The sequence below is a fragment of the Vicugna pacos genome, chromosome 8 (assembly GCF_048564905.1).
Source record: "Vicugna pacos chromosome 8, VicPac4, whole genome shotgun sequence".
Classification (NCBI taxonomy): Eukaryota; Metazoa; Chordata; class Mammalia; order Artiodactyla; family Camelidae; genus Vicugna; species Vicugna pacos.
In genome coordinates, this window is record NC_132994.1 from 60,005,999 (window position 1) to 60,020,330 (window position 14,332).

At 37.0% G+C, this 14,332-nt stretch overlaps 1 protein-coding gene across 2 annotated transcripts in view; it reads left to right on the forward strand.

Moving 5' to 3' along the window:
* ZC2HC1B (zinc finger C2HC-type containing 1B) overlaps positions 1 to 14,332 on the forward strand; it is a 33,059-nt gene that overhangs the window by 7,973 nt on the left and 10,754 nt on the right. For both annotated transcript variants that reach the window (XM_031679994.2, XM_031679995.2), the window contains exons 2-4: positions 1,370 to 1,431; positions 3,690 to 3,809; positions 4,357 to 4,495. In XM_031679994.2, coding sequence (XP_031535854.1) covers positions 1,370 to 1,431; positions 3,690 to 3,809; positions 4,357 to 4,495 — 321 coding nt within the window. The remainder of the gene's footprint in view (positions 1 to 1,369; positions 1,432 to 3,689; positions 3,810 to 4,356; positions 4,496 to 14,332) is intronic.

Consider the following 14,332-nt stretch of genomic DNA (forward strand, 5'->3'; position numbering starts at 1 on the left):
AGATAATTAGGTTTCTTTATTTATTTTTTCTCAGAGGAGGTACTGGGGATTGAACCCAGGACCTCGTGCATGCTGAGCATGCGCTGAACCATTTGAGCTATTCCCTTGCCCCAACTCAGTGCCTCTGATTGCTCCCCTTGTTTGTAGAATACAGCCCAAATTGTTAGTCCAATATAAAATCTTCTCCATAATCATACTGATTTTTTAATCTTTATACACTCAACTCTAGATGAACTGGAAGGCAGTAATGTGAAACAAACTTTTTTTTCCCCGTAATTTCATCACGGTTTGCTTTTTTAACTTAATTTAATTTATGGGCATACTTCCCCTCCTTTTCTATGCTGGACCCACGTATGTTTTCTTTCAGTGTTCCCACAGAGTTGCGTATGGCAGATATTTAATTATTTATTGTATGAATGATTGGTCCTGTGGTAGAAACTCAATTCTTGTTTGGCCTATACACTCAATGAGTATTCACTGAGCACCTTACTGTGGGGCAGGTACTTTGAGGCTTTGGGATTTAGTGGGCACAGCCTCGGTCTTTTTTTTTTTTTTCTTCAATAGTTGAGTTTATTCTTTATTTAACTTTGAAAACATGACAGTAGTTGAATTTTTTTTTTTTTAAAACAATAGCAAGTAGTGAGCACATTATGCTTCTGGTCCTTCACTCGATCTCTGCTGCACCTAAAATGTCAGCAGTGAGGGTTACTCTCAGGCTCCATTAGATCTGACCCTGAACCCCACCCCCAGAATGACATTCATCCCCCTCACGTGCTTCTCCATTGTAATGGCCCTGTCTTTCCTGATTTGGAGCAAAACCCACCATTCTACTTGATCCAGCTCATCCTCTTCTACTTCCTTCCACTTGAGTAGAAGTTTTTCCAGCAAAGAGAGTTTATTGGGAGAGAGTAAGCCATTCTCAGGGAAGTTTACCTTCAGTTCAATGATTGGGCAACCTTTTTCATATGATCCCTGATAAATTGGGATGCCTTCATTTGGCACATAGATCTTACATTCTGGTAGGAATCTTAGAGGTGTTACCACTGGATTATTTATGACTCTATACCAGGGTATCAACTTTGTACTTATGTCTAAAGCAAAGCTACCAGGTACTTAGTTTAAGAACATGTTACATATTAAATAATTACACTCTATTTGCCTGAAGAATATGGAATGTACCTGTTTGGTGAAGTGAGAAGTCTACATTAGGAGGAAAAGACACAGGTGAGTGTTTTCCTAAGAGAAGGAAGTAGTTGGGGAGGGAAAAGAGAGTGAGGATATTGAGCTTCTTGAGGTCTCTGGTTAGTCATTTCTTCTCGGGCAGGCAATTCCACGAAACTAACATAATGTGCTCTTGGATCCCATACAGATGGCAATCAGGAATTATTTCCCTGTGAAGTCTGTGGAAGACGCTTTGCAGCAGATGTTCTGGTAAACATAAAGACATTTTGTAGATGTGTTTCATTGGAGTTAAATGAACTGTCAAGTTAGTGAGGAGGCCACAGTGGCAAAGATTAAAGACAGATGTGGAGGAAAAGCAAGGGGAGAAAAGTACATAACCTATGGCTGGCAGGCCCGGAGGACTCTCAGGCAGATCGATGCTGCCCCATTCAAAAGGAAACTTATTAAACATGGTCTTCTTACTAAAAGGACGCCAGATGAAAGTGTCTTGGCACAGAGGATTGTCTCTTGAGAGGTTCTGGCTCTTTTGCCTTTTCTATAAGCATCAAAAATTCAAATTTTAAGGCCAAAGCACCAGGGAAATTAGCTAGTCAAGAGGAATGAACATTGAATTTGGAGCATCTGGAAACTTGGCTTTTAGCCTCAAATTTGTCACTATTTCTGACAAGTCCTTTAGCCTCCCTCTGTTTCCTGCTTTGCCACGTCTAAAGACAACTCTCCAATTTCAGGGGTTTTATGTAATTTGAACAAACTAGATGTCAGGCCTGTTCCAAGATCTAATTGTTAATTAGATTCAAACTAACTGCATGTCAGGTCCCCTGACTGATGCCTATAGAGTTGAATAAAAGCTTGATTTATTTCAAATTTAGGAAATCATGCAGGTGTTTGGCCTCCATATTAAGAAGAGACTCCCAGGAAAAAATGACTTTTAAAAAATCTAAGATGATAATGATTTGTTAGTTGGGACACTTAGATCAAGGAGACTTACATTGAACTTCAAGAATTTGGACCATAAGCCTGATGACATTTGGGGCAAAAGACTATCAAATGAGGTTGTAGATTTTATTTCTCTGGGAACTTAAAAATGAAATGTCTGTTCCAATTAACTGCAAGTAGAGCTTCCTGAATCTAGAAGGAAAACCCACAGGGCCTGTTGTGGCCCCATAGTGCACCAGTGAGCTCCCTTGCTAGCCCAGGGCTACACCCCACGAGAATGGATTTGAGACCCAAGAGGTACCATTTGAGGCGGGATCACCAAGTGCCAAGTATTCTTGAGTCCTCTCGAGTCTTGTTTCCTAGGCTTATCTTTAGGCTACAGAGAGCATTTGATCAAGTAATGTGATCTCTCTCTCTCCTTGAGTGTAGAGTGGCTTGTTTGTAGCCGGGTGCAGTGATTTTCATGGAGCATGTATTGTGGGGTCTGGACGACGTAACCGTGTGACAGCTATTGCGAGTTGCATCACCACCAAGGCAGAGGACTTGGCGGGGAAGGCAAAGACGCTGGTATAATCCCACAGTGGAGCAGTAACAGGCTTCAGGAGGGTGGGGCACAGGTGCAGCTCCACGTGCTGGTTCCTGGTTTTGATCCCAGGGAAATGCTGGGTACTTAGAGGTCTGTTGACTGGAGTAGTTTTCTCTGCCGATTGTCTTATAAATACTGTAATATTTTAAAATGTAATAACATAGGCTCAGATCTGCTCTAAAATGAATGACTTCATGAACGTGAAATGTTTGGATACATTAAGGGAAAATGCTTCCCTAACTTGAATGGAATTGGTATATTTTTCACTTGTACGGTCGTCCCAGTTGTTTTCCACAGATGTTCTCAAATATTTCTTTGAAATCTATCCACTCCCTTTCAGGAATTAAGTGGTCTGATTTGCTGTATGTAGAAAAGCGACCCAGTTAAACTCAATTTTGAAATGTTGAGTTTTTCTGAGCAGGTAGTTTTTCTCCTCTGGTAGGAAGCTAAGTGTCTCACTGCTGAATGCGAAGGGTTACTTCAAAAGGCTGATAAACCAATCTTTAGGTTGTTGGGACTCAGTTACTGGATGATTTGCTTTTGGAATTTAGAAACGGTGAAGGCAGGAAACAGGACAGAGGAAATAAGAAAACTTCCTTGGCTTCAGTGTCTATCTAGCTGAATATCAGAAATATTCATTTCAATTTAAACTAGAAAGTTTGTGTTTTCAACATTATTTAATGCTTGGACCAATTTATTGAGCCCAAGTGGTAGAGTTAAACGTATAAAGCCAAATTTTAAGTAAGTTTCTTTAGCTGTAGAGGCCTCTTAGTGACCTTGCCCGAACACAGTATCTAGTTATGTGTAACATGGGTGAAGAGAGCCAGATGGATTTGCTCTGCTGTGATTTGAGAGTTAGAGAATGAACTTGGCTCTGAAGGTGCAACCCAGTCACTGCAGTGGGGGCTGCCTGAATACACTGAGGCATTACGAACTTTGTGATTGTACATGTTAAAAATTTTAATCCCCACTCCTTCTTTTCTAGGAAAGGCATGGACCGATCTGTAGAAAACTCTTCAACAAAAAGCGTAAACCTTTCGATTCCTTAAAACAAAGATTACAGGGCACTGACATTCCCCTTGTGGGGAAGGCTCTTAAATCCAAGGTACTATCAGTATCTTCCTTACTGTTCTTAATTATGTCCTTAAGTACATTAAAGCCTCTTTCTGGCTCTCTGGTTTCATTTTTGCTTGATAGTGCAGTGTAATGTCATGTTAAGTATAATCCACCTTTACTGTTTTCTTTTTAATCATGCTCACTTAGATTTCCAAATGTACTTGAGATACTTTCCAGATGTGGCCAAAAAAAAAAAAAAGAATCTCGTTTATATTTTCATTAGAGTAGCATTAAATCCAGCAATTAACTTGGAAGACAAGTCACTTTTAATCTTACATTTAAGTCTTCCTTTAAAGTTTTGTAATTGCTTTGTTTTTCTGATTGTTATTTTGTGTTTTCCCTCACTATTTTGACTTTCAAATTTTATCATTGTATTTTCCAAACCTCTTTTAGTACTTATTGAAAAACAAACTCTCCTCTCTCCAAATTTCACAGTCCTATTTCCTGTAAATTCAAACCCCAGCTTTCAACAAATTATAATGGAGAGATATATAGTCTAGGTTAGTAATATACTGTTGTTTTTTTTTTTTAAATAGCCTCAGCCTGTGAGAAAATCTAACTGGAGACAGCAACACGAAGACTTCATCAACGCTATTCGATCAGCAAAGCTGTGCACACTAGCCGTTAAAGAAGGCCGGCCCCTCCCACCTCCACCGCCGCCTTCCATCAACCCAGGTGTGTGGCCAGTTTGGTTTGCTTTTGACATTTTACTTCTAACCAGTTGAGGCTCTGCTTGATTTTTGGCCTAATCAGTATGTCTTGCTCCCTCCTAAACCCTCTAAAATTAATAATAGCAATTAAATTATGTAAAGGTAATTTTATCGTAAGATTTGTCTTACCCGTTTGTTTTTCAACTCTGCATAAAGATTCTGTATTTCCTTCTAACTCTGCCTCAACATGTCCCACTGTCCCCAGGGTCATGGCATTACAGAACTCTGGGGGATGCCATCCATACCCCGGTCTATGAGGATGGGGCTGGGCAGAGCAGTTTAAGCAGCTCCATAATAGCTCTACTGTGTTGGATACCCACAACTCTTTTTTGGTATTTTTTTTTTGAGATAAAATTCCTGTAATATTAAATTTGCCATTTTAGCCATTTAAAATTGTACAGTTTAGTGACCCACAGCTTTTTTACCCTCAACTTTTTTTTTTTTGAACATTTTCAAATCTACAGAAAAAGGTAAGGAATAATACAATGATCACTCATACATCTTCCACTTCAGTTTGACAATTTTGATATTGTGATATTTTCTCTCTCGTTTTCTCTTTTGGGGGAGGGGGCATAAATATTTAAAAGTAAGTTTCAAATATCAGAACTCTTTAACCATAACTGTTTCAGCATGTATTTCTTAAGTACATTTTCCTGCATAACCACAATACTATTATCACACTAAATATATAAAATCATATTTTTCCAATTATCTTAAGAATGCCTTTAGAAGCCTTCTCCTCACCACTCAGTCGCAATCTAAGATTCAGTTCAATTCAGTAAAAATCAGAGGACTTAATACTACCTGATGTCAAGACTTAATATAATGTTGCAGTAATTACAACAATTCGGTATTGATGTATCAATTGAACAGAAAAAAAGAATCTAGGTATAGATCTCCCCTGAATCTACGGGCAATTGATTTTTGACAAAGACAGTTCACTGTGGGGAAGGAAAGTCTTATTAACAATTGATGCAGAGACAACTGGATGTCAGTGTGGGAAAAATGAACCTTGATCCTTATACCATATATAAAAATTAATTCAAAATGGATCATTGACCTAGCATAAGTGCTATAACTATCAAATTTCTAGAAAAAAACAAACATCTTTGATTTAAGAGTCAACAAAGGATTTTTAAGCAGGACACAAAATACACTAATAATTTTTTTTAAGGAAATTGATAAACTGGGCTTTACCAAAATTAAAATCTTTGATTTTGAGAGAAACCATTGGGAGAATGCTAAGGCAAGCTACAGGGCAAGAGAACATATTTATAATATATGTACCTGACAAAGGACAAATATCAAGAATATATAAAAAAACCTCTTATGACTCAATAAAAAGACAAAACAATAATGAAAAGACAAAAGAAGTATTTGAACAGAACATCACAAAATAATGACCAATAAGCACATGAAAAGATACTCAATGTCATTTTCACCAGGGAAATATAAATTAAAACCACAATGAGATATGTTTATTCCTAGGTGTTTTATTCTTTTTGTTGCAATGGTAAGTGGGATTGTTTTCTTAATTTCTCTTTTTGACAGTTACTAGTGTTTAGAAATGCAACACATTTCTGTATATTAATTTTGTATCCTGCAACTTTGCTGAATTCACTGATGAGCTCTAGTAGCTTTCTGGTGGCATCTTTAGGGTTTTCTATGTATAGTGCCAGGTCATCTGCAAACAGTGACAGTTTTACTTCTTCCTTTCCAACTTGGATTCCTTTTATTTCTTTTTCTTCTCCGATTACTGTGGCTAGGATTTCCAAAATTATGTTGAATAACAGTGGCAAGAGTGGGCCTCCTTGTTTTGTTTCTGATCTCAAAGGAAGTGATTTCAGCTTTTCACCATTGAGTGGATTATTAGCTGTGGGTTTGTTGTTTATGGCCTGTATTATGTTGAGATATGTTCCCTCTATGCCCACTTTCTGGAGAGTTTTTTTTTATCATAAACAGATGTTGAATTTTATCAAAGCCTTCTCTGCATCTATTGAGATGATGACATGGTTTTTATTCTTCTCATTGTTGATGTGGTGTATCACATTGATTGATTTGCAGATATTGAAAAATTCCTACATCCCTGAGATAAATCCCACTTGATATAGTGTATGATCCTTTTAATGTATTGTTGGATTTGGTTTGCCAGTATTTTGTTGAGGATTTTTGCATCTATATTCACCAGTGATATTGGCCTGTCTTTGTCATAAACTTAAGGAGGCAAAAGACAAGACCTGTACTTGGAAAACAAAAGATGCTGATGAAATTGAAGACAACACAAATAGATGGAAAGATATACTGTATTCCTGGATTGGAAGAATAAATATTGTTAAAATGACCATACTACCCAAGGCAATCTACAGATTCAGTGCAGTCCCTATCAAAATACCAATGGCATTTTTCATGGAGCTAGAACAAATAATTTTAAAATTTCTATGGAAACACAAAAGACCCCAAATAGCCAAAACAATCTTGAGAAAGAAGAAGAGAGGTGGAGGAATCACAGTCCTTGACTTTATACTACAAAGCTATAGTAATCAAAACAGAATGGTACTGGCACAAAAACAGACACACAGATCAATGGAACAGAATAGAGAATCCAGAAATAAACCCACACACTTCAGGTCAATTAATCTATGAGAAAGGAGGCAAGATTACACAATGGAGAAAAGATAGTCTTTTTAATAACTGGTGCTGGGAAAACTGGATAGCTACATATTAAAAAATGCAGTTAGAACATTCTCTAATACAATATACAAAAATAAATTCAAAATGGATTAAAGACCTAAATGTAAGACCAGGTACTATAAAACTCCTAGAGAAAAACATAGCCAGAAAACTCTTTGACATAAATTGCAGCAATAATTTTTTTGGATCCATTTCCCAAAGTAAAGGAAATAAAAGCAAAAATAAACAAAAGAGACCTAATTAAGCTTAAAAGCTTTTGCACAGCAAAGGAAATCATCAACAAAACAAAAAGACAACCTACTGAATGGGAGAAAATATTTGCAAATAATATGACTGGTATGGGGTTAATATCCAACACATATAAATAGCTCATACAACTCAACATCAGAAAAACAAACAACTGGATTACAAAAATGGGCAGATGAACTGAATAGACATCTTTCCAAAGAGGAAGGGCAGATGGCCAAAAGGCACGTGAAAAGATGCTTAATACCACTAATAATCAGGGAAATGCAAATCAAAACCACAATGAGATGTCACTTCACACCTGTCAGAATGGCTAGAATCAAAAAGAATACAAATGCTGGCAAGGATGTGAAGAAAAGGGGACCCTCCTATACTGTTGGTGGGAACACAAATTGGTGCAGCCACTGTGGAAAACAGTTTGGAGGTTTGTCAAAAAACTAAAAACAGAACTACCATATGACCCAGCAATTCCACTCCTGAGTATATATCCAAAAAACACAAAAACACTAATTCAAAAAGATACATGCACCCCAATGTTCATAGCAGCATTTTTTACAATTGCCAAGATGTGGAAGCAACCTAAGTGTCCATCAACTGATGAACAGATAAAGAAGATGTGGTATATATACACAATGGAATACTACGAAGCCATTAAAAAGAATGAAATTTTGCCATTCACAGCAATGTGGATGACTTAGAGGGCATTATGCTAAGTGAAATAAGTCAGATGGAGAAAAACAAATACTGCAGGATATCACTTACATGTGGAATCTAAAAAATACAACAAACTAGTGAATGTAACAACAAAGAAGCAGAGTCATAGATATGGAGAACAAACTAGTGGTTACCAGTGGGGAAAGGGCAGGGGGAAGGGAAATATAGGGACAGGTGTTTAAGAAGTATAAATTATTAGGTATAAAATAAGCTACAAGGATATATTGTACAACACAGAATATAGGCAATATTTTATAATAACTATAAATGGCGTATAACCTTTAAAAAAAAACCACAATGAGATACCATTTCACACCCACTTGAAGAGCTAAAATTAAAGACTGACAGTACAAGTGATGGCCAAGATATGGAACAACTGGAAGTCGCATACACTGCTGCTGAGAGTCTAAAATAGTACAACTACTTTGCCCTGGTATTTTCTTAATTTAAAACATCCACTTACCTATATAGCAATTTCACTCCAAGCTATATGCAAAAAATGGAAAATATGTCCTTATTAAAAGATTTTTTCATTGAAGTATAGTTGATTTACAATGTATTATTTTCTAGTTACAGCAAAGTGATTTTTCATATTCTTTTTCATGATTTATTATAGGATATTGAATATAGTTCCCTGTGCTATACTGTAGGACCTTGTTGTTTATCTACATTATATATATCAGTTTGCATCTGCTAATCCCAAACTCCTAATTTATCCCTCCCCTATCCTTTTCCCCTTAGGTAACCATAAGTTTGTTTCCTATGTCTGTGAGTCTATTGTTGTTTCATAAATGTGTTCATTTGTGCCCTATTTTAGATTCCATATGTAAGTAATATTACATGATAATTCTCTGTCTGACTTACTTAACTTAGTATGATAATCTCTAGGTCCGTCCATGTTGCTGCAAATGGCATTATTTCATTCTTTTTTATGGCTGAGTAATATTCCACTGTATTTGTATATACCACATCTTCTTTATCCATCCATCTGTTGATGGACATTTAGGTTGCTTCCATGTCTTGTCCATTGTAAATAGTGCTGCTTTGAACATTGGGTTGTATGTAACTTTTTAAATTATAGTTTTCTCTAGATATATGTCCAGGAGTGGGATTGCTGGATCATATGGCAACTGTATTTTTATTTTTTAAGGAACCTCCATACTGTTTTCCATAGTGGCTATACCAACTTACATTCCCACCAACAGTGTAGAAGGGTTCCCTAAAAAAGACATATTAATTCATAATAGCTTCATTTAAATAGCATAAACTGGAAACAATTGCAAATGCATCAACAAGTGGATGGATAAACAAATTGTGGAACATTTATAAGATCTTCTTACAATAGTAAGAAGTGCAACTATACATGCAGCAACATGGATGCTCTCTTACAGCAAATAATAGCAAAGGTAAAACATATTTAGTGACTGGAAAATAGTGTCTGGTTGCTTGAGACTGGGTTTGGAGGAACATTCAGAAGGGGCATGAGGGAACTTTTGGAGGTAATGGAATTGTTCTATATTTTTATTGGGGTATTACACAAATGTATACATTTGTTAAAACTCATTGAACTGTACACTTTAAATAGGTGCATTTTGTTGCATGTAAATTATTCCTCAAAGTTCATTGTAAAAAAAAAAAAAACACAAAACCCAGTGTTCCAGCTACTTAGGAACAGCTGTAAAGAACTTACGTATTCTTATTTTCTGGACTTTATTTGAATGTAAGCTTTTTGGGTTCAGGTTCTGTGTCCTTTAAGAACTTCTTATTTTATTTACATATGTGGGTTTGGTAAAGTGTTATTTAGACAACTTTTTCCCTATACGTGTATCTTGGTAAAGTGTTGTTTGAACATGTGTCCGATAAAGAACAATGTTAGTTTCTTCAGAAAAAAATAGGCATTAAAAAACTCCAGTGTAATACTATAAAAATCATAAATCATCTGAACTTCAGTACCAGAGAATAATCTTAATAATTGCTTCACTTTTGCTAGGTGCTTATGAAAATGTAACTTAAATAATGTGTTGTCTTAAGATGTTCCATAGAAAGATCTATGGCTGTGATTTTGATAGTACTTTGGCAACAAGCCTTATATAATAAAAGCATCTTTTATGAGAAATGCTTCATTTTAATAGAAGCTGCAGGGTTGATGGCTAGTTCTTTAGCTGAATAGTGAAAGTATGTCAGATGTCCTGCTGTGTGACTTTCTCTAATTTCCACGTTGAATTTAAAATGTGGGGATTATTTTTCCTTTAAAGTAAATAATTCCCTTTATAAGGCCTCATCAAGTGTGCAGATTATTTTTCTGCCCTTTATTTTTATACTAAAATATAGTTTTATAATTAAATTCTTCCCTGTGCCCTTATTATAATTTTATGCACCAAGCAAAATGATTACCTACAATAGCACATTTTCATTACTATTCAATTATTTAGATTGTGGAGGAATTTTATATTAGCCCATATATTTTCCAGCTTAAATACCAGAAAATTTATACAGACGTAACTAGGGATATTAATCATATGGCTTGGTTTGCATGAGTTTGCAAGTAATTCCCATTTTTTTCAGCATGATTTCCTCTTTCATGGTTCAATTTCTGTGACATGCATGTATTTATTCTAATTCTTACTGACTTAAGTAAGTTTACCAGTCATTCAACTTTCCAGGATGATGTGACAGTTTATGGGGACAGTGATACAGAATATTTACCACTGGGATTTTCAGTGAGGCCTGGGACATTTGGTCACCACTTCACAGGGCTACATAGACATGGTACTCAGCAACATGTTTGCATTTTTATTTTAATTTTTTGAAAGTGAAGAAATTTAATCAGATGTCAGAGTACTGAAGAATTTTCATCATATATGGTTTCAATAACAGAAATGATATATTGTTAGAATATCAATTTTAAAAGTGTCAAGCCAGAAAACCTAAGGAGTTTTTCATTCTCTGCTTTAAAAAAAAAAAAAAAAAAGTCCGTGTGTGCTTGTATCAACATTTCATGGTTTTGATTCAAAATTTTTTTGTTCTAAAGATGCTATGTATTTCTTCCACTGATCATTTCACTTTTGTCCCTATATCTATCTTCTTCTTGGGCACACAGATACTTTATCAGCTTCAGCCACTCAATATGAGAGAGAGGACCACAGAGAAGGAGAAATTTAGACTACTTTGGCAATGCGAATTTGGGCTGTAATCCTGTGTAGGGGCTAATGTCAGTTTACTGCTTCTCAGGAATATATTTTATTCCTTTCCTCCTCTTCTCTTCCTTTTTAAAAAAATTATTTTTTATTTTAATATAATTTTTAAAGGTTACACTCCATTTATTATAAATTACTGGCTACAATTATTATAAAATACTGGCTATATTCCCCATGTTGTACAGTACATCCTTGTATTCTATCTTACACCCAATAGTTTGTACCTTCCACTCCCCATCCCTAGGGTGCCCCTCCCCCTGCCTTCTCCCCACTGGTAACCACTAGTTTGTTCTCTATATCTGTCCTTCTTCATTTTTATATTCACTAGTGTTGTATTTTTTTAGATTCCACATGTAAGTGATATCACACAGTATTTGTCTTTTCCTGTCTGACTTATTTCACTTAGCATAATGTACTCCATCCATGTTGCTGCAAATGGAAAAAAAAAAATTCTTTTTAATGGCTGAGTAGTATTCTATCTCATATATATATGTATGTGTGTGTGTGTGTATGTGTGTGTGTGTGTGTGTGTGTGTATATATATATATATATATATGCCTGCCACATCTTCTTTATCCATTCATCTGTTGATGGAAATCTAAGTTGCTTCCATATCTTGGCAGTTGTAAATAATGCTGCTATGAACATTGGGGTGCATGTATCTTTTTGAATTAGTGTTTTTGTGTTTTTTGGATATACTCAGGGGTGGAATTGCTGGGTCATATGGTAGTTCTCTTTTCAGTATTTTGACAAACTTCCAAACTGTTTTCCACAGTGGCTGCACCAATTTGTGTTCCCACCAGTAGTGTAGGAAGGTTCCCTTTTCTCCACATCCTTGCCAGCATTTGTTAGTTGTATTCTTTTTGATTCTAGCCATTCTGACAGGTGTGAAGTGACATCTCATTGTGGTTTTGATTTGCATTTCCCTGATGATTAGTGACACTGAGCATCTTTTCACATGCCTGTTGGCCATCTGCACTTTCTCTTTGGAAAGATGTCTATTCAGTTCTTCTGCCCATTTTTTAATTGTGTTGTTTGTTTTTTTAATGTTGAGTTGTATGGGAAGTGCTTGCATTTTAAAATGATGCTTGTTTTTCTATTTTAATTTTTTATATGATCTGGAGCAAGACTTTAAAAATCGTCTATTGAAATGAATAGCACATAGTGATTTTTATAACATCTTTATTGATAGAGGAAGAGGTGACTCAGTTTGAGATGAGGGTAGAACCTGTAGCTAAGTCATGGTGTGTTCAGATTATTGTTGCAGAAGAAGACTTTCCACACTCAGAATATCTGACATTCCCTTCCTCCCTTAAGTCTGGGCTTCATGTCCCTCCTGTGGGCTTATTCCATGGAGTGGTAACGTCTGCTGCTTTGCCTAGTCCTCTCGTTGTCCCTGAGGTTTTTGTCAGCAGGGAGATAACACATCAACGTGCTTGTCTCCACGGTGATGTGTAGCGCCACACAGAAGGTATGATGAATGAATGAATGAATGAACAGGTGCAATTAAGGAAGCAACGCAGTCACTGCCATAACCGTTGTCTTTGCCTGAACTAAGTAGGGTTTCTGGTAGCAGCACTTCTGATGTGAGCCTTGACTTTTCGGTTGGCAAAACTGAAGAAATAACCACGAAACTGCAAACCCAGTCCTAGATGGTTTTCTACTCCATCGTAAATGAGTTCTGCATGGTAATGGCGCTATTTTATTTTTGTAAGCAGTTTCTCTCCTTTTGGTAGTTGGAAACGCAACCTGGCTGAGCCTGTTTCCTTGGAGTAACAGCGTATTTCACCCGCCCACTGTGCCAAGCCCTACTGTGGATTATTGTAGTTAACTTTCACAACAAGCAGATGAAGTGGGTGATACGTAGGTGTGGGGAAATTGAAGCTTAAGCAGGTTAAGTTCACACACGCAGCAGGTGAGGAGCTGGGACTGAGAACCAGTCAGACAGGCTGCAGAGCCTTTGCCATCTCCCAATGCTGTCCTATTTTATTTTGTTCAAGGAATTTGTCACCGTGGGAGAAAGTTGTCTTTATATTAGAAAGCTTAGTCCTTGATTGCAGAGACATCATATCCCTCTGGAGCATAATAAGTGTTTAGTAAGTATGGAATCAGTGATTAGGTTAAGTGCTAATCTTTTATTACATTCCAGAATTATACATTCTAATTTTATGAGTATTCATTTTAGGAAGTGATTTGTTCAAATAGAAGACTCCCCAAACAGCTTAAAAAGATGCCTTCAAAAAACTTAACTTTGAAGGCATGACTGCCTTAAATATCCAGTCACATATGTAGGCACTGTATCCTAAGCCAGACTTTCACACAGAGTTGATGGTTTGTGCAGAGCCTGCCAGGGGAGCGGGAGATACTGTCTTCTAACTCTCACATCCACTTTGTCATCCCGTCAAGGTGCCTAAAGCAAGACAGAACAGTGTGCCCCCGACACTCCTCTCTGCTTTGGACGAGTAGGCTCCAGCCTGGCTTTGCCGTGAGCATCATTACGTTCTAAGAGTGTGGATCTTTCTCACCTCTCATTTCTCTCACTGTCTAGTAACTGCAAATGAGACAAATGGGTGCTCCGCACAACCTCAGAGGCCCCGTGCCCCCAGGGCCGCTGGAGAGGTTCTTACTCTGGAAGGTGGAGCCCTCTTGTCCCTCATTGCCCTTTTCTCTTTTTGAACCCTTGCTGTTCCCTTTTCCTGATCCCTTTTCTGAAAGTATTATTTGCCTCCTCACTTAGGAATTCAGTGGATCTAGCCATTGCAGAAGGAGTGTGACATTGGCTTCAAATCCCATCCCCCCAAAACCCCACATTCTGAAACACCGCGCTCCCTCTGTAGCTGCATAACGTGTGCGTGTTTGTGTGTGTGCATGTGGTGAAAGATTTTAAAGGATTTATTTAGCAAAGGGAAAGTACACCTCCCAGAACAGGCTGACTGAAGGGAGGCAGAAGCAGC